The sequence below is a fragment of the Paramormyrops kingsleyae genome, chromosome 7 (assembly GCF_048594095.1).
Source record: "Paramormyrops kingsleyae isolate MSU_618 chromosome 7, PKINGS_0.4, whole genome shotgun sequence".
Classification (NCBI taxonomy): Eukaryota; Metazoa; Chordata; class Actinopteri; order Osteoglossiformes; family Mormyridae; genus Paramormyrops; species Paramormyrops kingsleyae.
The window spans coordinates 3,014,778-3,038,391 of record NC_132803.1 but is presented as its reverse complement, the minus strand read 5'-3'; the positions used below and the strand labels follow the sequence as shown (position 1 = coordinate 3,038,391).

General features: G+C 47.6%; 2 protein-coding genes across 4 annotated transcripts; one reads left to right on the top strand and one right to left on the bottom strand.

Annotated features, from left to right (window-relative positions):
• Positions 1-157: 157 nt before the first annotated feature.
• On the bottom strand, positions 158-11,389 carry gnsb (glucosamine (N-acetyl)-6-sulfatase (Sanfilippo disease IIID), b). The gene is made up of 14 exons (XM_072714038.1): positions 10,305-11,389; positions 9,176-9,235; positions 8,247-8,450; positions 6,440-6,505; positions 6,011-6,109; positions 5,025-5,195; positions 4,703-4,785; positions 4,100-4,218; positions 3,310-3,413; positions 2,684-2,785; positions 2,463-2,573; positions 1,758-1,865; positions 996-1,188; positions 158-858 (listed from the first exon to the last, which is right to left on the bottom strand). Exons 1-13 carry the CDS (start codon positions 10,467-10,469, stop codon positions 1,036-1,038), a joined length of 1,545 nt encoding a protein of 514 aa, XP_072570139.1. The 5' UTR covers positions 10,470-11,389; the 3' UTR covers positions 158-858; positions 996-1,035.
• polm (polymerase (DNA directed), mu) lies at positions 10,032-19,963 on the top strand. 3 transcript variants are annotated; one of them, XM_072714039.1, is made up of 12 exons: positions 10,032-10,043; positions 11,547-11,621; positions 11,798-11,978; positions 12,358-12,453; positions 14,213-14,383; positions 14,497-14,568; positions 15,977-16,097; positions 16,820-16,952; positions 17,142-17,244; positions 17,355-17,639; positions 18,839-18,922; positions 19,612-19,963. In XM_072714039.1, coding segments are annotated over exons 1-12 (1,410 nt in total). In that variant the 5' UTR covers positions 10,032-10,041; the 3' UTR covers positions 19,699-19,963. The 3 variants fall into 3 exon arrangements, with proteins under 3 accessions (XP_072570140.1, XP_023682196.2, XP_023682197.2); XM_023826428.2 differs by lacking the exon at positions 10,032-10,043 and having other exon boundaries at positions 11,430-11,621; XM_023826429.2 differs by lacking the exons at positions 10,032-10,043; positions 18,839-18,922; positions 19,612-19,963 and having other exon boundaries at positions 11,430-11,621; positions 17,086-17,244; positions 17,355-17,611.
• The last annotated feature ends 3,651 nt before the right edge of the window (positions 19,964-23,614 follow it).

The following is a 23,614-nucleotide window of genomic DNA, read 5'->3' as shown; positions in this document are numbered from 1 at the left end:
GCAGACAAATATTCTTGGACACAACTGTAACAAGACCGTGTGACTTTTTTTTTTTTTGGGGGGGGGAGGCACTAGGATTACTTGGAGATTGTTTACATCATAAAATAAGAATGACCTGAATGTTTTCTGAGTATGAAAAAAACCCCAAAGTAAACACTCATCATTACCCTTTTATTGATTGTTTCATAATGCAGTAGTAGTCATATTGTGCAAAAAGACATAAAACTTTACTTTAGTGCAAATGACCAAAGAATCAATGTAAGGCACTTCCACTATTTATGACCGTCTCCCCTATGGCTTAGGGCAGTGTTTGCCAACCTGGTCCTTGGGGGCCTACAGACGGTCCATGTTTTTGCATCCTCCCAGTTCCCTGCCAGAATGTCCACATTTTTGCTCCCGGTAGCAAAGACGTGGACTGTCTGTGGGTCCCTCAGGACCACATTGGGAAACATTGGCTTACAGCATTGTGCTTTCCCCTCTTAAGTCCCCCTGCCCCTATTACATCAGGACATTATTAAAAACAAGTCAAAAAATGCAAACCAGGCCATTTGTGTGTCCGTTTTCATTTTTAAAGTCCAGGAATATTTCCAGCAGAAGACAGATTTACTTTAAAAACATAGTTGTTGGTAGCATACACAGAATTACTTCAACGTCTAAAGAGGAGCTCGTCACAGTGGCACAGAAAGTCTAAGTTCACATATTGATGAATAGTGAAACTGAACTTAAACAGTGAAAATCAGTTCAGGAATTGGTGCCGGTTAGAAAATATAGGCACAAAATGCACCAAAACATTTGGTTTCACATTGAGAAGGAAGAAGTGGATCCATTCTTCACTCCCTCTTAAAAGTGCTCAACAATCTGGAAAATAAAACACAACGAATGCAGATTTTAGCCTAGTTTTGACTGACAGCAAAGAGTCACTGCTACTCTGCTTTGGACTGCCTTAATTAAGGAAAAAGCATTTCTGCCATGCTTTCGAGTGGACTGTATAGTACCTTAGAACAGCCGTGGTCCCGCCCACCCTCCAGTGATTGGCTAGTACTTGTTGTCTCTGCAGGAGCTTCCCACACATGATTGGAGCCTGATCAGCCTTTGGTTCATGGTCTGCAGGAGGGTGGGGTCAACCTTCTTCACAATGTTCTCCAGTTGGTGAGGGTCAGCTGTCAGGTTGTAAACTTCAACAAAGGACTAAAGTGGAGAAAGAAGTTTACAGTCAAAAATATCACCTGTAACATTCATACTTCTCTATGTATCTCCACTGAGTGCAACAGAAAGTACTCAATGGGGGAAACTGATTATGTCATTTTTACCTCAAACATGCTGAAGTTTTAGAAATATCTGTTTTTATTAATATTTAAATCGATTTTGGCCTCTATATATCCTGGCTGCACATATGCTGAATTGTTAATAATCTTTGTAGCTATATTAATACATAACCAGGTCTATTATTGAAAGGAATGATTCAAGGGTTAAGAATGATCAATGAATGTTTGAAATAATGGCCCCAGTATTACCTAAAATGAACAAAGACAAAATATACTTTACATTGCAGTTGTTCATTTATGAAGGTTATTGGTTAAATAATTACATTTTACGCATGGTCAATCACCAGCTTGACCAAAATTAAGAACTTAAACACAGAGGAACAGGATAGAAACAAACAGTCTAAAGTATCAGCATTTGAACCCACACCCCTGACTCGATGGTGCATAATCTCGTTAAGCAGCCTTTAAGACGACAGCTGTGGACTTTGGTACCTCGCTGTCTGCAAACTCGCAGTACTGCATGTTGTATCCGGTCAGCGTGCGAACACAGGCATACGTGTTGTTGAAGGCATCTTCACACACGCAGTCAGGGAAGCATTGCTGGGGGCACACGGGGCATGCGTGTTACCCATGGCGTGTTACCCATTGGCGTGTTACCCATTGGCGTGTTACCCATTGGCGTGTTACCCATTGGCGTGTTACCCATTGGCGTGTTACCCATGGCGTGGCATTTTTAATTATTAAATCCGGCCAGCAGACGGATCTTTCATTTTCACAGAATAAAAACCACGTAGCGTTATTCGGCTAATAAGCGCTGTCAAGGTTCACTACCTGCACTGGCTTTTTGAATGACCCTAAGATGCTCTTAAGATCTAAACAAGACATCCAATAGGATGGTGAATTATTTATAAAAATGGAGGGAAAACTATAGCGATTTCCAGCACATACAACATAGGTTAAGAGAGAAATGAGTTTCGGGAAATCTGTACGACGTTTCACAAAAGAAATCTCTCTTTGCAGATCCTGCACCCACTAATATCTTTACTCAAGGGCAAAGATCCTAAAAATGTATGCGCCCATTTGCAGAAATCAGGTTGCCTTGGTAACGCTAAGTGACATCGGCGATAAGGAGGAGCAGGCTGCTCCCTGCATGCCGGATCCTGACGGAACGAGCCGGAAGCTGCGAGCTGTACTCACAGACAGGCCCGAGCCCAGCTTTGGACAGTCTGGATCCGGGCCAGTATGCCCCTCCCCGATGTACTCCACCAGGAAGTAGGGCCGGGACGTGCCATTCCGGAGAGAGGGGGCCTGGGGGGGGGGGGGGGGGGGGGGGGAAGCATGAAGAAAACATGTCAGGAGTAATGCCCGGATTTGGGGGAGGCTGCCATCAATGCACATTGTCTGCGCAGGCGACTCACCATCTGTGGCAGGAAACTCTGACCGTCCATGTTCACCTGGGACAGGTTGACTCCTGCGATGTCCAGGAATGTGGGACCCAAGTCGATGTTCAAAACCGGGGCCTGAGAGACACAGAAATAAACACTGCAACACAATAGCTTCAAGTTCACCTCAGCTAAGGAGTCGCAATATGTACAACATGCAGGAATGAACGTGAAAAATGGCTCAACGTCAACTCTCCCCAACCATGAAACCAGGCCGTGACAACGGCCTCTCGCCTGCTCACACAGCAATGAACGAACACGGAACTTCAGAAATCAGAGGCACCTTAAATACCTACAAATACAGACAAATCACTCCCAGTTACATTGTCCACAACATAAATGGATTCTGTGAGAGGATCTGGTTGTTTTATAAACTGCATTTTTTAAAATCAAGGAGCATAAGACTTTGAAATAGACATTATTCTAAAACTAAATGTAAAAATGTCACATTAAAAGTGGGAGACCCGGGGCGGGCGCGCGCGCGGGGACCCGGGGCAGGCGGGCAGGCAGGGAGACCCCCTTACCCGGGGCGGGCGCGCGGGCGGCCGACCCGGGGCGGGCGCACAGGGAGACCCGGGGCGGGCGCACAGGGAGACTCTCACCTGCAGGGTCTGGTTGGGTTTGATGCCAGGGCCACGGACCATGAGAGGAACTCTGATATCAAACTCATAGAGCTGCCTCTTGTCGATCGGCAGGGAGAACTGCCCTGTGAGTGAGAAATTTCTACTCAGAGATCCACAGCCTCAAGCTACATAAACCCACATCGCATCCAGAAACTCATGCATTGATGACAGCCACAGACTAAAATACCTGATCTTGTCTATTTTTAAAATCCTTTGGTTTTGCCACATAGGAAGACCTTTCATTTCTTCCATTTCATTTAATTTCTGCAAACCCCAGTGCACTGCATCTGCATTGGAATGCATGACGCTCTCTGTGCTCTACTCTGCCCCTCAGCCTCGGGCACTTGGATTTGAGGTGCTGGTTGGAAGCAGCAACCAGCTCAACCATCAGAGAGATGAGGGAAGCCCTGACCGAGTAGCTCTGTGCAAACCTAGCGTGTCCTTCCAGTGTTTACACTCTCTAAATTGGCCCCTTTGATTGCATGTGTGAGTGGGTGCAACCGAGTGCCCAGTGATGTGCCAACATCCCATCCAGGGTGCCCCCCTGCCTCCGGCTCCAGGCCCACTCTCACCCCCCCTTCTGGATGAGCATCAATGAATGATGGATGGATGGATGGACAATATTAAAGTTTAAAAAACGGCCTTTCTTAAAACAAATGTTGAAAGTGACAAAGGTGTAAATTAACAGTGAAGGTGAGAAATGGAAAGAATCTATATCATGACTGAAGACCAGCCAAAGTGGACAAAGAGCAGGACGTCCATAAGGCACCGGTGTGGTAGCCGTGGTCAGAGGTGAAGAACATGTAGGTGTTGTTCAGCTCCTTCACATCTTCCAGTTTCTTCACCAATTTCTCCACCAGGTCGTCCACAGACAGCAGGGTCTGCCACCTGCAGTACGGGGCAGCAGAACCACAGCTTTTGGACCCAACCAGCACCAGTACCATCATTTTGGTGTCATTCTTAGTGCTTCTTAAATGCAAGCCTTACAGCATTTTTCTATTTTAAGAGTGACTAACAGAGTAAGGATTCTAAGAGAGCAGAACCTGCTGGGCTGTAAAAGAAACTTCTGTGGATGCAGGGTGAGTTTCTAAAGCCAGGCCAGTGCCTAAGTAACTGGAGGAAGATGCAGCTGCTATGAAGATCCACTGCCAGTTTTGGCTTTATGGGTAGCAGCAAAGAGGCCAATCATAAGTGAGGTAACTCCAGTCCGTGATTCACAGCGCACGACGGGAAGAGCTCGCTAAGCGGTGATTCCTAATCTAGTCCTTGGGGACCCGCAGGCAGCTGGGAGGAAGCAAAAACGTGGACCGTCTGGGGGTCCCCAGGACCGGGCTGGGAAGCACTACTCTAAGGATCTAAGGAAACACCAGACCTCTTGCGATAGGCATTGTCCAGGTAGGTGATGGAGGTGTTGGCCATGGGGTTGGTGGGCTGCCGCAAGAGCCAGTGCTTGTCCTGGACAGAGGGAGACAGGAGGAACCACAGACTAAGCTTTCGTTTCCTCTAGATGGCAGCAGAGATGAGAAAAATGCCCCCAACCACGTGTGAATGAAGAATGGCCAGACCTGAGAGACATTTATATCCACTGGATGGATCAGATCTCCCCAGGAACCTCACAGTATAGCATGAGATGCTCCACCCCCCACCACCCATTCAAAAATCCCAAACCTTTGCCCCCCCCCCCCCCAAGCAACCTTTCCTCCAGGTTTGTTGAAGCTCCCGTCTCTCGGCGCCTTCAAGTTGCTGAAGGCGTTCTGGTACTGGGGGGCCGCTAGCCAAGGGGAGTGAGGTGCGGGGGGGGCCAGCATGATGAAGAACGGTCGCTGCGGGCTTCTCTCATCGATGAACTGCATGGATCTGTTCACCTGGGAGGTAGGAGCATGGAGAAGGGGCAGGAGAGCATTACAACATCCCAAGACTGAGCCAGACCGTGCTGGGCTCAGACACTGGAGTCCCTACAGGGCCTCAACTGACCAACAGCAGCAGAAAATGAGTCACATCCAGGCTGCGCTGAAGATTAACCACACTGGCTGCTGAGCACGCAGTCTTAGAAGCAAAGGATAACCCATAATTTAGGTCCATACAATCCCCACAGGGGAAAACACACTGCTAGAGAAAGGAGGTTTGGGGTAATAGGTTCTGCTTTACGAGTCTGACTAGACAAACAGCTTTTGCTTGGGGAGATTGAATTTGCCCCAGAGCTCATATTTCTTTCCAAGTGACTGATAAATGATGCTGTAAACAGATGGTCACATGACCCGACCAAATGTAACCGAGCACAGCACTGAAGGTGTCACTAAAGCGTAACAGAACAGCAGATCTCTGTAGCGAAAGCGGACTGACGCTTGGTTAAACACTCCACCTCTCACTGCCTCAGCAGGGCAATTTTGCGTTATGTATACATGCGTGTTGCATTAACCGAAAACTGATGTCAGCTGTATTGAAATGCAAACTATATAAACTCAAACCAGACTTGTGATACGTTGGACCTGGTGATTAAAGCCTCTGCAACCAGAAAACACGCTGGATCAAAAACAGCGGATTTCCAAGTTCCCTATTTTATGTGACTGAGTGCCTTGTGATGCAGGGCTTCCTGTCAGGTGCTGCTGGCTTTCTGGGGGGGTGATGATGATGGTGTGGAGCGTCCCGGTCCCGATTCTTCGGCGGAGCTCACACTCACAATGAGATCTGTCAGGTAGTCCTTCTCATACTGATCCCCATGCTTCTCCTCTTTGCCGTTCACCGATAGACTGTAGTTGTAATACTGCGAGTTCCCAACCTGTAGGCATGACATCATCTAATTATGACATGAAACAGGCACTAATAACAAACGCTGATGTAATCGCTAAGTAACTTTGGACCCTGGTTCCAGTAGACTAAGGTTTTTTTTGTACTGAGACCATGGTGCAAAACGCTGCAGTTAGCATAGCAGCATGCTAAATGTGAAGACACAGCAAGACCAGTGAGATTCACCGATCAGACAGGAAGTGTTACAGAGCCCACATTGGTGGCCAGTACAAGAGCGACAGGTGGCCAGATGTGGCTTCACACCGGAAGAGGTGCGAAACACGCGGGGCAGAGCAATAGGGGCAGGTTTGGTGATACTAACCAGAGCGTGCCACTGGTCCCAGCCTGGGGGGACATGGCTCACACCCCCCGCCTCCTTCTTTCCGTACTGCAGAGACAAAGAAAAGTGGGAGGGGCTTAGAAGCAAGGACAGACAATCACACCCCCCAAAGGCCAGCTATTTATTACATTAATCACACTTACAACGCGGTGCAAAGGGAGTCTTAGGCTGCTAAAGAAACGTCTGTCAAAGCGCGTCAGCTTAGTCACTTCTAAACTCCTCCAGAAGTCGCCCCGGAATTGGCAGTGAGCAGTGTGGCGACGGCGCCCTGCTAGGGGGGTACAGACAGTCCCCAGGTTACGAACGAGAGTCATCTTTAAGTTGAATTTGTAGGCAAGTTGCAAGAGTGTTAAAGGCAATGTGAAATTTAACATGGAGGAGGGCATTCTCCTTCCTCGAGCCAACAAGCTGCTGAAACAGCACAGTGTTTTCACGAGCATCCAAGTAGAGTGTATTCATTACTACGAACCATCGCGTAACTAATTCTTAATATAATAGGCTTTATGGAAGTCTGCTCATAAGTACGATTTCTACATAAGTGAGACGTTCTTCACCCGAGACATTCCGTTACACCGTATACTTGCATATATGCACTTCTCCTTTGACTGATACCCATTTGACAATTTTTAGGTGAATATATGGTAAATCCATTTTCAGAGGTAGATGTTTACCACATACCTGCGTATATCCCACAGTATACCTCCCTACCACCCCATGTATTTGTTAACTTGACTGTTAGCATAGCACGTTTGGCTAATCAGCACCTCATCAAGCTCTGACTGAGTGAGCTGGAGAAATCTGACCAACACAGGAGGGTTGTGGTGGCGCTGAGGCGAGGTTTGGGAAGCAAAGTGGTGCCATCGAGCCGCCTGGCAATGTCGGCGGCATCTTGGAGAACAGAATTCTCGTTTTTCCATCGCTGTTGCGTTACTGTTCATTCACATATTTTACAGCAAAACTGTTTTTTCCTGAGCAAATATACACTTGCTACCCAGACTAATAGCTTAACACATTGTCTTCACCTATGGTAATGCGTACAGGGATGTATATCCAAAGCAGTGTCTTACCAGAGCAGTTGCAGGTGATATTACAAGAGCAAAGGTCAAAGGTCAAGAATTTCATTCATAGATTTTACTCCAGGGAACCTCTTAAAACTGACAGATGTTCCTCAGGCTCCAAGTCCAAGTAATAACTTGCTGATAAGCTCCTCATAATGTAACCGATATAACGGCTGAGGACTTTGCCGTCCAAATGAATGATATTTACTATGAGATTCATTGAAAGATTTGGTATAGATGAACAATATGTGAGCCCTATTTAGACAAGCAGTGCAGGACTCAAGAAAGGCACAAGTAGCCACACAAAAAAAATAAAAAATCTACTACACAAAGCCAATCAAACAAACACTCCATTCTCAGTGTAGCTCTAGCGCCACCTATAAATGTTTCCTCAAAGTAAACGAAGCAGCAGTTCAGCTTAGCTGCCTGTTGCCGACTGCAAAAAATATCACACAGGAGAATTTGAATCGTCCAGCCACACACACACTGCCTCCTGCTTTACTGCAATGGCTGGAGATCGACAGCGCCGATATAAATAAATCAACACTGCAGAGAGGGTGAACAGTTTATTATTAAACACCTCCCAGTTCGATAATAGTCCTAGTCCGTTTGTAACATGGGCCGTTGTTTATGGTAATGAAGCACTGCATGCTGGGATACAACACCGATTACTAAAGAGCAATAGAGAGACCATTGTACTGCGGGACGGTAAGAAAGGAGTCACAGCGGACCTGGTTGAGGTACTTTCCCGCGTAGAAGGTCTGGTACAGCTGTTTGCCCAGGAAGACCGGAAACGCTGTCATCTCGGGTCCCTGCTGCCATGCAGGACTGCTGCAGTTGCCCCCCAGGGAGTTGTTGCGCACTTCATGGTTGTGGGGGTACTTCCCCGTCAGGATACTGCTACGGCTGGGGCAGCACAGAGGCGTCGCTACGAACTGGGGGGGTGGGAAAGGAAGGCACAACAACAGGCGAGGTAAAGCAAACATCCAGACCTGAAGAACGCGCAAAGCAGACGAGGTTACAGAAAAACTAACAAACATCACAACAATTAGTACTGATCAGAAATAATATTTATAGTAAAATGATCCATCCTTTAAGGTAACGTTTATATACCACAATAGAAATTTAGAATGTTTTTTTTTTTAAAACAAACTGTGCATATGAAAGGCAGTTTGAGGAAGTGAGGAAAAGATGGGGATTTATTTCAGGTAGAGAGGGAGGCGCAGGCGGGGCGATTTCTGTGTGTGTGTTAGCAGGTTTCAGACGTGCACAGAAACTTCACGAGCTGATGGGGAGCAGAAATGAGGATCACATGGGGTCCAGAGTACTGGCTTTAAAAACCCTGCATTTAGCGGAAACTTTTGTCCAAAGTGACATTCAAGTGAGACAAAATGCACATTACAAACGTATGACTGCCAAGGACTCGGCTGAGATACCAATGAATACAGAAGCTGCACGAGTTCTAACAAAGAAAGAACCTAATACAGTACGACAATTCAAGGACCAGAAGTGCAACATTCAGGGAACATAAAGAGGCATCAGAGAACTGGAGATATCCATGGGCCAGATGGCTCTTGAGGCATTTACTTATCATTACTACACACAAGTCAAATAGTCTACCACAAACTATGGGCTTCTGATATTAGGAACAAATACTCACAGCATTGGAAAAGTAGACACCAGCATCACCAATCAGCGATTTTGTCTTCTTCATTGGCGTCTAAGGCAGCAGAAAATAAACATTGTGCAAGTTAATAATTACAAGACCCAGCATTTGAAGCTCCGCATACGCTTGATAATGTCAGCTAACACCATTTGGGTTTGTCCCCCATAACCACTGGTTATTTCAGTTTTTCCCATTTCCCCATTCTAGGTCGTCAGCTCTGGCGCATCTCGCATGACTCTCACGCAAGAAATCTTATGACAAATCTACATTATTCCATCATAAATCTAAAATTAGCTTTACCAAAAGCATTGGGGGTAGTTTGCAAACCGTACATATTGTTTACAAAGTAATAAAACTTACAAAAAACCTGACCAAAGTTGGTGACACTAAAACATCTTCCAACCAGTTATCATGGACAAGGCAACATTTGTTTTCACTGATGTGTACGTGTGTGCGTACATTTTGTCAATGTTTATCGTGTGTGTGACAACTCAATAGAGACTCGCATCAGAAAGGGGATCGTAAACTAGAATGTGTGTGAATGCCCTTCGACCCAGCAAACCGCTTACTGCTCGAGACGAAGCGAAAAAAAATGAATGAAAGCGGAAGCTCAGAGTGGCTGGCAGGTTTATGCATCAGAAACAACCCCCGGTCAAGCACCATTTGTCTTTGGGGAGATTAAGAGTATAGAGAAAACGTTCGCCACGTTTAACAGCCATTCCACCTGCACAGTCACATGACAGCATAGGTGTAAACTATTTGGCACGAATCCATCCGTCCCGATCTAATCAGACAACTAACCTAAAGTTTCAACATTTATCTTTCTATTAACCCATAACGCGGGAGGCAAGGGGCAGTAAATGTAAAGTAATGCGTTTGTGTTTTGTCCGCCGATTAATTGAGTTACTGCATGTTTCACACTTGCTACACGGAAAAGCAATAAGCGAGCTTCGCAGGATCGAGATCACCTTTAACACCGCAAACGAGCCACATATCACATCAAACAGCACTTTCAAAATCAAACTTCCTGGGCAGTTGCACCAGCTTAATTAAGTTACTGGTGAATGTGAGTCGGTCATGAACGGGGGCTTTCCAGGTTAGTGCCCGGGGAAGCGGATCTCACCAGTCCCCCGAGCTGGACATCCTGGTCGTCGGTGAGGATCAGCACGATGTTGCTGGGCTTGGCGAAAGCGGAGCCCCAGAGCGCGCAGGCACACAGCGCCGCGAGCGCTGCCCCCCGGCTCGCGCGCCCGCCCCTCGCGCTCCGTCTCATCTCCCGAGCGGCCATCGGCAACTACAGCCCAGGAACAGCGCTACTGCCGCACACGCAGTGATTTGCACATAGGAAAATATAGAGAGGAGGGCAGAAGTTACGGAAAGCAATATAAAGGGGAGGTCTGAAGCGTTCGAGGAAGCGTGAGGCGCCTGCCGACGGTCATATGACGTGATATTTTTTTTTGCAAGTTTAAAACGCGATTGTAATTACTCAGCAAAAAAATATTACGATTCTCGTTCGCTGGGTTAAAAACCAAATCAGGAGTGAAGAAAATGCGTAGAACGTTTTAGTACAACTAGTGTACAAAGCAAAACTTTTTAATGGGCCGATTTTACAAGGTGTCTATGGGGACTTCTAGGGGCGCAAAGGCCGGTTTGATTTCGGCTTGTGCTGAGTGATATTGGTTAATTTAGTACTGCTGAGGCACTGCTAGTTAGGAAAGTTACACCTCTCACTAGTTAATAACCGGTGCAGTGCCAATCAGCTTCCCATTCGGCTATCAGGCGCTTGGTTTTCTTACTTTCCTGCATTTGTGGCGGCGACCCCGATGACTTAAATATATCCTTCACCCGGCTGCTTTTAACTTGTATGCAAGCCAATTGCTCCCAGCATGGCCAGTGTTTTTTTTTGTTAGCCGCATTGCTAACGAGATATGGCAGATCGGGACTCTGCAATAACGAAACGCGTTTGATCGTACAGATTCGGCACGCAGACATATTTGACTGTATTACTTTCCTTGGTTAATCGGAGGCTGTAAAATTTAAACATGGAGGATGAGATTCTCTCCGTTGATGAGAATTAGCGATTTCCTAGTCGGAATGGTTATAGTTGCACATCCTTCCTGCTTTTACACTCGTAGCAGCTTCGGGGCGCATAGGCAGAGGGGCGCCAGCACCTCCTTCCTTGCATCGCGCAGAGTGTTAACGGGGTCATTCGTTTGTCTGTTTCCGCGTTCAGAAAAACAGAGTGGTACGTTTTCATGCCCATGATTCCCCTGAAGCGCAGGAAAACGGTGCCCTCTCCAGCTGGCAGCAGTAATGCCGAGATTGTCAAGTTTCCACATATTGTTATCTTTCTCTTTGAAAAAAGGATGGGCGCCAGCCGGAGAGCCTTTCTCTCACGGCTCAGCAGGAGCAAAGGATTTCGGGTAGAGGACACTCTAAGGTAAAGAAGTGTGCTCTCGTGTTTTGCTGCCAAAAACTATACATCTGAGATGTTTTTGGTAACAGAATTGTACTGTGTAGGTGCATTAAGTCTTAGATAACCCCGTTGGAATTGATTGTATAATCTGGTTCTGTTTTATTGAGTTTTTACTTACTTGCTGTATCTTGGTGATTTAGTCAGGCTGTGACACACATTGTGTCAGAAAACACCTCTGGGGAGGAGGTGCAGGCATGGCTGGAGAGCCAGGTAACCGAGAGAGGAGACAGAGACACTGTCCATCTCCTGGACATCACGTGGTTCACGGAGAGCATGAGAGAGGGCTGCCCCGTCAGCATCGAGGACAGACATCGTTTGCGGGTGAGAGACTGATGCGACAGAAACTGTACCCTGTACCCGGTGTGGCATAAGCAGACCTTTTAAAATTTGAGTTGCCTCACATTACTTAGTTTCCTTGAAACCCCAGCTAATGGGGTGGCAGTGTGGGTGGCTCAGCGGGCTTGGCCTCTGTGCCTGTGATCGGAAGGTTGCTGGTTCAAGCCCGGCCTCAGTAGAATAGTCACATTTGTGGGCCCTTGACTAAGGCCATTAACCCCCAGTCCCATGGGTGCCGCCGCAGGTGGCTGCCCTTCACTGCTAAACTCGCTGTCACCCACATACAGGTCTATATGTCATGGAGAGCACGATGGGGTAGGTAGAAAGAAAATGTCATTATTATTATTATACCAACTTTGTCCAGGTACCTGAGCCCAGTACGCAGAGTGCAGGGAACACGATGGACAGCTACGCTTGTCGGAGGAGGACTCCGCTACAGCATCATAACATGGTCCTAACTGTAAGTCCTCCTCTTTCCCACAATCCACTGCTATCATTCTTAGTATTGTAGTTACCAGGCCTTATTGCTTGTTACCCTCTGAAATATTTGTAGCATATTATATTTTTGCAGTGAATATGTCGGTGAGAGAACAAATAAAGAAATTATGGGCTGCGTTTTAAAATTGCTAGGAAATACTCAGATGTGTTACTTTTTGTATCCCGAGTATTTGTTTTGCATGGTTCATTTTTATTTTTCAAATGGAAGAAGTCAACCAATACTCCTAAACTGGCACCTGTATCACCAAACTGGTTTATGAATGCAAATTGAGATAAATTGAGAAATCGTGACGCTGACTATCAGCAATCTATATTAAGCCAGGCTTTCTTTTGAAACCAAGATTACTTCCTGAGAACATGTACATAAAAGCTTGCCGTGTGTAATGATCAGCCAATCATTAATGCAGGAATTGCAATAGAGTTATGTATTTCAATGCAGCATAAGAGAGCATTATTATGGTAAAATATGAGGAATTCTAAAGTACAATAACGGTGAAGAGCGACACTGAGCTAGAATAGCAGGTCGGCAGTGGATTACTGACGGCATAAATACATACAGTGTGATTGTCGGTAAGAAAATGGCAATAATTTCCAAACATGCTTTGTGGTTTTCGTAATTATTCTTAGTCATTTTAGTCATATTCATAATCCCTTTTTTATTATTCAGTATTAAACTGGTCACCTTTCAAAACCCATTCAGTATTCCTTTATCCATCTCACAGCATGAGTATGTACCTGGGGAAGATGACAATGGTGTTAGATGTTTTAGGAGAGCAATATCCAAGCCCAACTATAGAACTTAATGAGACAGACATGTCCAGTAAAGTGTGGTTTAAGCAACGGACTATGGGGTCCAATGCTCAGCACTTGATTTTCAGGTTGTGTATTTCTATACATCTTTATTAATACTGTGTTCATTCACCACTAGTGACTGTAAGAGAACAAGAGCTATTGGACATGAAGTGCACATGTGAACATCCACATATTAATTAAAATTTGCCCGTAAAGTAATCTGGAAAACCAAGGGGTGTGAAAGAATTGCTATCAACTCAAATTGCAGAACCAATATCTTGTTACAGCAGAGATCGCCTCTTTCCTTAGATATCTCTGATTGTCTCTGATTGTGGACAGCAAAGGTCTGTCATTTAAAAACTGCCTGTCTTGCTTGGTGAAAGATATTACAAGAAGAAGACTTCCTATTGAATATACAGCTAACTTTACTACAGTCATAGGATTCTCATGCTGTTTCGTGAGTTTGGGAAAGCCCATTTGTTACATTAGGTAAAATTCCGATGACGTCTCTAATTGGTCTGAGCACTGTTTGAAGTCCGTGATCCTGAAACATAATATGCTACACGTCAAATCTGCTGCAGAGCACGAGTTACCGTAAGAAGTCAACCAGCGTCGTGAAAGCCAGAGTTGCCTGTACTTAGCCTCCAAGTTATCCGGCTAAGCAATAAATCTGGCCCCGTGATACAGGACCTTGGGCCTTTGTATTTGCTGAAGCATTCATGCTGCGATGAGACATGAAACCATGACTTGAATTTATCATTCTGTGAACAAAACAGACCCATAAAATAGTACTTGAGTGTGGTACTTAAACTGAATTTCTCCAGTGAAAATATATTTTTTTTTGTTTAATGTAAAGGAGTTAGATGACGAATGAAATGTGCTGTTTGTAAGTGACCTTGGCTATAGGTGACCTCGACCTCTTCCCCCAGGACGCACTACAGTTGCTGTCCGAAAATGCTGAGTTCTGTGAGAACGAAGGCCGCAGCGTCGCGTTCAAGAGGGCGAGCGCGGTGCTGAAAGCGCTGCAGGGGCCCGTGTGCTCCCTGGAGGATCTGCGCGGCCTGCCCTGCCTGGGGGAACACTCGAGGAGGGTCATCAAGGTGGGGCAAGTCGCTGGGGCCGCCGTGACCCCGAGGCACATCTGTTAGTGGGACACGGGCGTCGTGACCGGATCAGCGCTTACCTCACTGCCTTTCTGCTTCGACGCATCCAGGAGATCCTGGAAGATGGGGTGTCGAGTGAGGTGGAGTGCACACAGCAGTCTGAGAAGTACCAGGCGATGAAGGTTGGTCTCTTCCTAGACCAGGGGTGGCCAGTCTTATCCGCAAAGGGCCGGTGTGTGTGCGGGTTTTCGCTGCAACTCCGTAATATCATTACTAATTAAAGGACTGATTGACTGAAGAGTCCTCACACCTGGGATTGAACAGCTGACCTACAGGTTATCCCAAAAATCTGCATACACACCGGCCCTTTGCAGATAAGATTGGCCACCCCTGTCCTAGACCCTTCTTCAGGGCCTGTATTCGCAAAGCATGTTACCTTACCACTAAGAGTACTCCTAAATAGCACTAAGAGTTTTTCCTAAAACCTATTCACAAAGTGGCTGAGAGCAACTTTTAGTTAGGAAAAGAGCCAATTCCGAAGATAAGAGTAAGACTATGGCTGATGTCAATTCTCATGCCCGAATTCCCTGGCAATAAATGTAGGAATTGGCATATGAGAGGCACATGTATGCGCAACATCCCATAAATACAAATATGGTGGAAACTGCTTATAGTGATCATGGTTACAGTGATCAACCGCTTACATGGATTGGGAAGCTTGAGACGGACTCATTCCTGTACAAATGCTGTTTAAATAATTTTGTTTATAATAATCAAGTAGTCCACTTAGTTTTTAATTTCAGAATATATGGAATATATATGGAAAAAATTCAAACTAATTTGCCTTTTGGTAACCTATCTGTTTCTGACTATCTTCCTGAGACTATTGCGGTGTGCACAGAAAACATGACAGGACAAAGAGAGTCATTTTCTCTCAATCAAAGCTTATGAGAAACTGCCAGAAACAAGCCACTGAGATGCAGCAGCAAAACTATAAGCTATATTTTATGTACAGTACTGTGTTATAGTGTATTTGAATTATACACAGTTCAGGAATTTGAAAAGCGTTAACAGCTGTACTGTATTTTGAACGAGTCAATAAAATTCAGTACATAGCGATGCTGTCCATTTTATTACTTTTTCATGTAATAAATATACAAATGTCAATTAGATGGTAATCTGCCTGAGACATAAAGAAAATGAAAAAAAATTGGTCATAATGGTCCTCCACTTAAAGTGATCAATTTCACCCAGACTGACATGATCACTATAGGGGTTTTCTACTGTGTATGATTGGGTTTGTTGGAGATGTTATTGCATCCCTCACAAGCTCCACATCAGTCATTTTTCCCTCCCGACTGAGGCAGTATCCATTAAGTAATTCAGCGTTTGTTTAATGTTTCCAAGACATTGAGACGTGGACAGACAGCAGCCATTTTGCGACTGTTTGTGAATCGGTCTTAGTGACATAGGAGTCGTCTCCACTACTCTTTAGTTCTCCCAGACTTGGGTGCTACTTTTAGCGCTAAGGGGCTTTGTGAATACGGGCCCAGATCTCCTGTACCACATGCTTCCTCTTTCTGACTTCAGGCACTCACCGGTATCTTCGGCGTGGGTGTGAAAACGGCCCAGCTCTGGTTCTGGGAGGGAATCCGGAGGCCGGCTGACCTTCAGACCTTTGGCAAGAAGCTGAACCGGGCGCAGGCAGCGGGTAGGTAAACCGCGGAGATGTCCAGGTCACACCTTCCAACCAGAGTACCGAGGTAGTGCTGTTATCTGGTACTTCATGGGTGTGTAACAGCAGCAGTAACTGGCCTCGGGGAGAGAGAGACCAGCAAAGGTACCTGAGGTAGGTCAGGTTTTGATGGCGCTCACAGGGCGACCAATGGAAGATCTCGATGAGCTGCAGACGGAGAATGGAACCCTCAGATAACATCTGTGGGATGTTTTGTACAGCAGTATTTATGTTAGAAGGATGAGACCTGAATAGTGGCACATCTGGCTAAATTAGGTTTAGACCAGGACCACTGTGATAGCTGGGAGTCCAGCCTTGTTACAAGTTACCATGCTGTAGTACTAACTAATCTTATGAAATGGTGTCCAAATATGAAAATAGCAATAAACAGTGTTCAAGTATTAATGCAGCCAAAATTCCCCATTAATTACAATTAGTTATATGAAAGGGCAAAAGAAATCACTGACCAGAATTGGGCATTTAATTCCTTTGTATTTTGCTTTTGCAATATTCACTGAAAACCACTTTTGCACAGGAATTTTGTGACCGTAGGACTGAGAATCATATAAAACCTCCCTGGGAAGTTTATTAATTTCACTCTGGAGATCCAAGGTCACTTCCAAATGAGTTCCTAAAAAACGTGCACCTCAGATTCCCGCTGGTCTGTCTGTCAGCCCCGCGCGCCGCTTTCCTACCAGGCATGCTTTACTATGAGGACCTCAGCACCCCTGTCACCAGAGCGGAGGCGGACCTTCTCCAGGGGATCGTGGGGGAGGCCGTCGGTGCTGTGCTTCCTGGGGCTCGGATCACGCTGACGGGGGGATTCCGCAGGTGCGTCTGTGTCATTACGGAAAGACAGTGAGACACGAACTAACTTCCCTCTCATCTGGTGGGCAGGTTACCTGCAGATTTCTGGCTGCGTTCCAGAGCGGTTTACTGCCGTTCTCTGTCCATTTTTCTCAAGACCAGCATCATCACAAACAGGGTCTTTCCTCACCGTACCTGGGTCTGTGCGCACAGGGGGAAGCAGACAGGCCATGATGTCGATTTCCTCATCACTCACCCTGAAGAGGGTAGAGAGGAGGAGCTACTGCCCAAGGTCATCGGCTGGCTGGAGACACGGGTACGTCAAGCCTTCCAACAGCGTTTTAGAAATTTGTGCCACGTCAGCCATTTTAACCCTGGTAGGTCACTCTTCTGCCTGTTGGGTTCATTATTTATTATTCCCAACAGGATTTGTTGCTATACCAGAAAATTCACAAGAACTCGTACCTGGAGGCCAAAGAGTGGCCAGCCCGTTCCGCAAGTAACATGGACCGCTTTGAACGCTGCTTCACCATTTTCAAGCTGATGCTGCCCCGTGTGGCCCACCAGGGAAGCACACAGGCTCCCAGAGCACCTGAGGCGCAGGAGGGGGGCACAGGGGAGTCCCCGGGCTGGAAGGCTGTGAGAGTGGACCTGGTCGTCACCCCCATCAGTCAGTATGCGTTTGCCCTGCTTGGCTGGACTGGCTCTCAGGTACGGTGTCCTGCAGGGGACACTAACCCTAACCTGCTTTTGGGCCCTGTCAGACATTGGTTAAAAAGGGACGTGTGTAGATCCTGTGCCTAAAGAATGATTTGTTGCTTTGACACTAATTGTTCAGTTAATTCATGTCACCTGTTCTTTAGACTTGCCTGATTGCATCCTTAAGTCTGGAAATGTCATGAAGTGTTTATTTTTGCAGAACTATTGTGATATAGTTTTGATGTAGATTTTCATCAAATCCGTCCATCTTCAAACCGCTTATCCTGGTCAGGTTTGTGGGGGGGGGGTCTGGAGCCTATCCCAGGAGCGCAGGGTGGGGGTGCGGTCCGTCACAGGACACACCCCCACAATCACACTGTGGGCGTTGTAGAGAAGCCAATCAGCCTGGCTGCCTGTCATTGGATGGTGGGGGAAACCGGAGCACCCAGAATAACCCTATACTACACGGGGGGGTCACACCTGGGGGGTCGGGGGGGGGGGGGGTTCTGTAGTGCTGCTTGGTAGGTCACTCTTCTGCCTGTTGGGTTCATTATTAGGGTCAAGAAATTTAAAGGAAAGAACATATAGCTCAGTATTATACACTTTCTTTGAAAAATATACTTTAAAAAAACTTGAATGTGGTTTTAGTTTCTGCTTGCATTGGCTCTCCTGTGGCAGTGTAAGGCACAGCTTCCTTAACATGACCCTAGTTCCTGCTTGATGCAGTGGGGGGGGCAGAGGTGTTAGACTGGGTGAGGCTCCACCCACCGAAGGCCTTGCTCCTCCCATCACCGCTGTGAACGTTAATGCCTTTGGGTGCAGAGAGAGTGGAGGGCCCAGCCAAGGACAGGGCTGTAAAGGTCTGATTGGCTGCGATGGATCGCTGTCAGCGTGGGGTCCCTTGACAGCCAGCCAATCCTGTGTCGTTGACCCGTCTGAGCTGGGTGCTAATTGCCTAATTAATTACAAATTGTTGTGCGCTCTGGGTTAATGGGCAGGCTGCTGTCCGGGTCAGTCCGTCGAGCCGTTGCTCTCTCTCTCCCTGACCTCTCGCTGTGCACTTTCTCCCGGTTTCTCCTCCTCCTCCTCCTCCTCCTCTCTCCTCCTCTGCCTCTCCCCCAGACTCGCGGTCTAGCGCCTATCCTTAGCGTCGCTCCTCCTTGCTCTCCGCCTTCCCCCCTCCGTCCGTTCACCCGTCTCTCTGTCTGCAGCTCTTTGAGAGGGAGCTTCGTCGCTGGGCAGGCCAGGAGAAGAGCATGTCCCTGAGCAGCCATGCCCTGTTCGACTCCACGCGGGTAAGAGACGGGCCCCCACGGGCCCCAAAGGCCACGGGCTTTGCGTGCTCCATTTAGAATCACTGACTGGACCAAACACCATGAATTTAGGAGGGGGGGGGGGTATAAAAATATTATTTATTATTTCTAGCAAACTGATTGACAATTACTTCTCAGTGTTGTTTTTCTACTCAATAATTATTACAGAAAAATTAAACAGTGAGGATTCTGTTGACGTGTCTTGTGGACGTTATTGTACTGACATAACGCGAAACATAGAGGGCGACACTATTTGTGGTACTTGCTGCCCCCCCCCCCCATGCGGTGAAGACCCTTTTCTACTGATTGAACGCGAATGATTTGGGGGCTTTTATAAAATACTGCACAAATGGGATATCATACTGTCCGCCTGTCAAGGTTGTAACTGCTCTGGCTGATGTTCAGAAGGCCTGGTTTAGCCGCATGCCGGTGTGTCTTCGATGTGCGGGTACAGTGTACTTCCAGTGCGTGCTGGTGCCAGTTCTCCGTCACGGCAGTGGAAGTGAACTGGTTTTTGGTGAAGCTCCATGCTTGTAGCTGGTGCAACAATCTTGAAATCAGATAAGCTCGCACTAACTGACATTACACATACAGCAGGTGCAGATTATACACTGTCAGAGAACTGAGAAACCTGTGTGATGACGACTGTTTTCTCTGTGTCTGTTTCCCAGAGGCAGTACTTGCGTGCCGCCTCGGAGGAGGAGATCTTCGCCCATTTGGGTCTGGAGTTCATCCCCCCAGCTGAGCGAAACGCCTGACGCCTCCATGGTGGTCGGTTCCGCAGGAAGGACTCCCATGATTCCACGCCTCTCTACCTCTCCATGTGTCATTTCCATTGGCACGGGCCTCAGGCGGGAAAATCGAGTCGGCCAACCAACCTGTTCATGCTTGTTTACACAACCTGTGACTGCATACTGTATAAAAGTTAGAGCGTGCTCAGTAGCACCCACGCGCTGAGGGTCCTGCACTGTATAAAAGTTGGAGCGTGCTCAGTAGCACCCACGCGCTGAGGGTCCTGCACTGTTAAAAAAGTTGGAGCGTGCTCAGTAGCACCCACGCGCTGAGGGTCCTGCACTGTATAAAAGTTGGAGCGTGCTCAGTAGCACCCACGCGCTGAGGGTCCTGCACTGTATAAAAGTTGGAGCGTGCTCAGTAGCACCCACGCGCTGAGGGTCCTGCACTGAATAAAAGTTGGAGCGTGCTCAGTAGCACCCACGCGCTGAGGGTCCTGCACTGTTAAAAAAGTTGGAGCGTGCTCAGTAGCACCCACGCGCTGAGGGTCCTGCACTGTATAAAAGTTGGAGCGTGCTCAGTAGCACCCACGCGCTGAGGGTCCTGCACTGTATAAAAGTTGGAGCGTGTTCAGTAGCACCCACGCGCTGAGGGTCCTGCACTGTATAAAAGTTGGAGCGTGCTCAGTAGCACCCACGCCCTGAGGGTCCTGCACTGTATAAAAGTTGGAGCGTGTTCAGTAGCACCCACGCGCTGAGGGTCCTGCACTGTATAAAAGTTGGAGCGTGCTCAGTAGCACCCACGCGCTGAGGGTCCTGCACTGTATAAAAGTTGGAGCGTGCTCAGTAGCACCCACGCGCTGAGGGTCCTGCACTGAATAAAAGTTGGAGCGTGCTCAGTAGCACCCACGCGCTGAGGGTCCTGCACTGAATAAAAGTTGGAGCGTGCTCAGTAGCACCCACGCGCTGAGGGTCCTGCACTGAATAAAAGTTGGAGCGTGCTCAGTAGCACCCACGCGCTGAGGGTCCTGCACTGTATAAAAGTTGGAGCGTGCTCAGTAGCACCCATGCACTGAGGGTCCTGCACTGTATAAAAGTTGGAGCGTGCTCAGTAGCACCCACGCGCTGAGGGTCCTGCACTGAATAAAAGTTGGAGCGTGCTCAGTAGCACCCACGCGCTGAGGGTCCTGCACTGAATAAAAGTTGGAGCGTGCTCAGTAGCACCCACGCACTGAGGGTCCTGCACTGTATAAAAGTTGGAGCGTGCTCAGTAGCACCCACGCGCTGAGGGTCCTGCACTGTATAAAAGTTGGAGTGTGTTGAGTAGCACCCACGCGCTGAGGGTCCTGCACTGTATAAAAGTTGGAGTGTGCTCAGTAGCACCCATGCGCTGAGGGTCCTGCACTGTATAAAAGTTGGAGCGTGCTCAGTAGCACCCACGCGCTGAGGGTCCTGCACTGAATAAAAGTTGGAGCGTGCTCAGTAGCACCCACGCGCTGAGGGTCCTGCACTGAATAAAAGTTGGAGCGTGCTCAGTAGCACCCACGCACTGAGGGTCCTGCACTGTATAAAAGTTGGAGCGTGCTCAGTAGCACCCACGCGCTGAGGGTCCTGCACTGTATAAAAGTTGGAGCGTGCTCAGTAGCACCCACGCGCTGAGGGTCCTGCACTGTATAAAAGTTGGAGCGTGCTCAGTAGCACCCACGCGCTGAGGGTCCTGCACTGTATAAAAGTTGGAGCGTGTTCAGTAGCACCCACGCGCTGAGGGTCCTGCACTGTATAAAAGTTGGAGCGTGCTCAGTAGCACCCACGCCCTGAGGGTCCTGCACTGTATAAAAGTTGGAGCGTGCTCAGTAGCACCCACGCGCTGAGGGTCCTGCACTGTATAAAAGTTGGAGCGTGCTCAGTAGCACCCACGCGCTGAGGGTCCTGCACTGTATAAAAGTTGGAGCGTGCTCAGTAGCACCCACGCGCTGAGGGTCCTGCACTGAATAAAAGTTGGAGCGTGCTCAGTAGCACCCACGCGCTGAGGGTCCTGCACTGTTAAAAAAGTTGGAGCGTGCTCAGTAGCACCCACGCGCTGAGGGTCCTGCACTGTATAAAAGTTGGAGCGTGCTCAGTAGCACCCACGCGCTGAGGGTCCTGCACTGTATAAAAGTTGGAGCGTGCTCAGTAGCACCCACGCGCTGAGGGTCCTGCACTGTATAAAAGTTGGAGCGTGCTCAGTAGCACCCACGCCCTGAGGGTCCTGCACTGTATAAAAGTTGGAGCGTGTTCAGTAGCACCCACGCGCTGAGGGTCCTGCACTGTATAAAAGTTGGAGCGTGCTCAGTAGCACCCACGCGCTGAGGGTCCTGCACTGAATAAAAGTTGGAGCGTGCTCAGTAGCACCCACGCGCTGAGGGTCCTGCACTGAATAAAAGTTGGAGCGTGCTCAGTAGCACCCACGCACTGAGGGTCCTGCACTGTATAAAAGTTGGAGCGTGCTCAGTAGCACCCACGCGCTGAGGGTCCTGCACTGTATAAAAGTTGGAGCGTGCTCAGTAGCACCCACGCGCTGAGGGTCCTGCACTGTATAAAAGTTGGAGCGTGCTCAGTAGCACCCACGCGCTGAGGGTCTTGCAGTCTTTAGAGCAAAGTGAACTGGCTCCTCCATGGAGTGAATTGTGCACTGAGCCATTGTGCTCTCACATGCGTGTCTTATTTCAGAGCTTTGCTATGCCATCCCCTCTCATGGCCCCTAGGGGGCATTCTTCATTCAGCGGTCCAGTTCCATGTGTCATTTCCATTGGCACTGGCCTCAGGCTGCTTTCCGATTCAGTACCACATCCCAGCACACACTGTAGGGAATCCAGTGCCATTACTGTCCAATATGAGCCGTGAAGAACCCCGTGGGCGTACAGTAACTGACGTCCCGCTTCCATTTGTCACATAGCGCCCCACACTTCCTGCATTTCTGCACATGGCCACAGTCTCCAGTCATCTATTTCAGTCCCGCCTTCATCCGTGTGCTTCTGTATCCAGTGAAGGGTCGCAGTGAACCAGCCCTGTCCGTCACAGGACACCCAAGCATGCATCACTCATTAAGGGCAGTTATGCATTTTTAAAAGAGACGAACACAGAGACTGACCTATAACATCATGTCTGATGCAACATTGTCCCGCCCACCTATGTGCATGAAGCAATAGTGGGCTTGTAACTACAGAAGATCAGCAGAAGGTTTCTGTTGATTATTGATTTAACTAAATCAAATTAAAACTGTAAGATACTGTGGAGGTACTTGGGAGAACTTAATTTGCACTTCTTACTGTTTGGCCTTGAGTCATTTCTGCTCCTCGCACACTGTAAGCTGGACAGCGTGGGGGTTTATGGGTAGGGATTTGTGTCTGCCATCTGTTTTTATTTTTGCATGTTGCATTTTTCACTGCCCCCCACCTAAGCCTATTTCCTGGACTGGAAACATCTTAGATTGAACCAAACAATCCACGTGCCAACTTCTGAAGGTGAAATTTAATTTCAGGTGGAATTTACTTTACCAGCTGTCACTGTGGCTTAATTGGATGTTGTGTCATTTTTAAAAGATGTGGCCAAAGGAATTTCTAACCAGCCTGATTTTCAGGTAATTGAGCATTTTCTAAATGAATCTAAAAACAACCAAAACTGTGCTCTCGTTCTTAAACCTGTATTTTATTCCATCTAAATAAACAACATTGGAAACATTGGAATCAGCTGAAAGGTCTTGGGGTCCCTCCCCCCCAAAGAGAAAGAAAGGTTGGTTTTTGTTGACCTCAGTCTCCAAGAAAGTTGGGTGTAAAATGCAGATCTTGGCCAGAGAGCCGCATGCTTTAAATTACGACATATGTGGCAAATGCCAACAGAAAGCGGCTGATCTGACACGGTGATGTTTGTGAAGCACATGACCTCTCTCTCTCCTTCTGCCCAT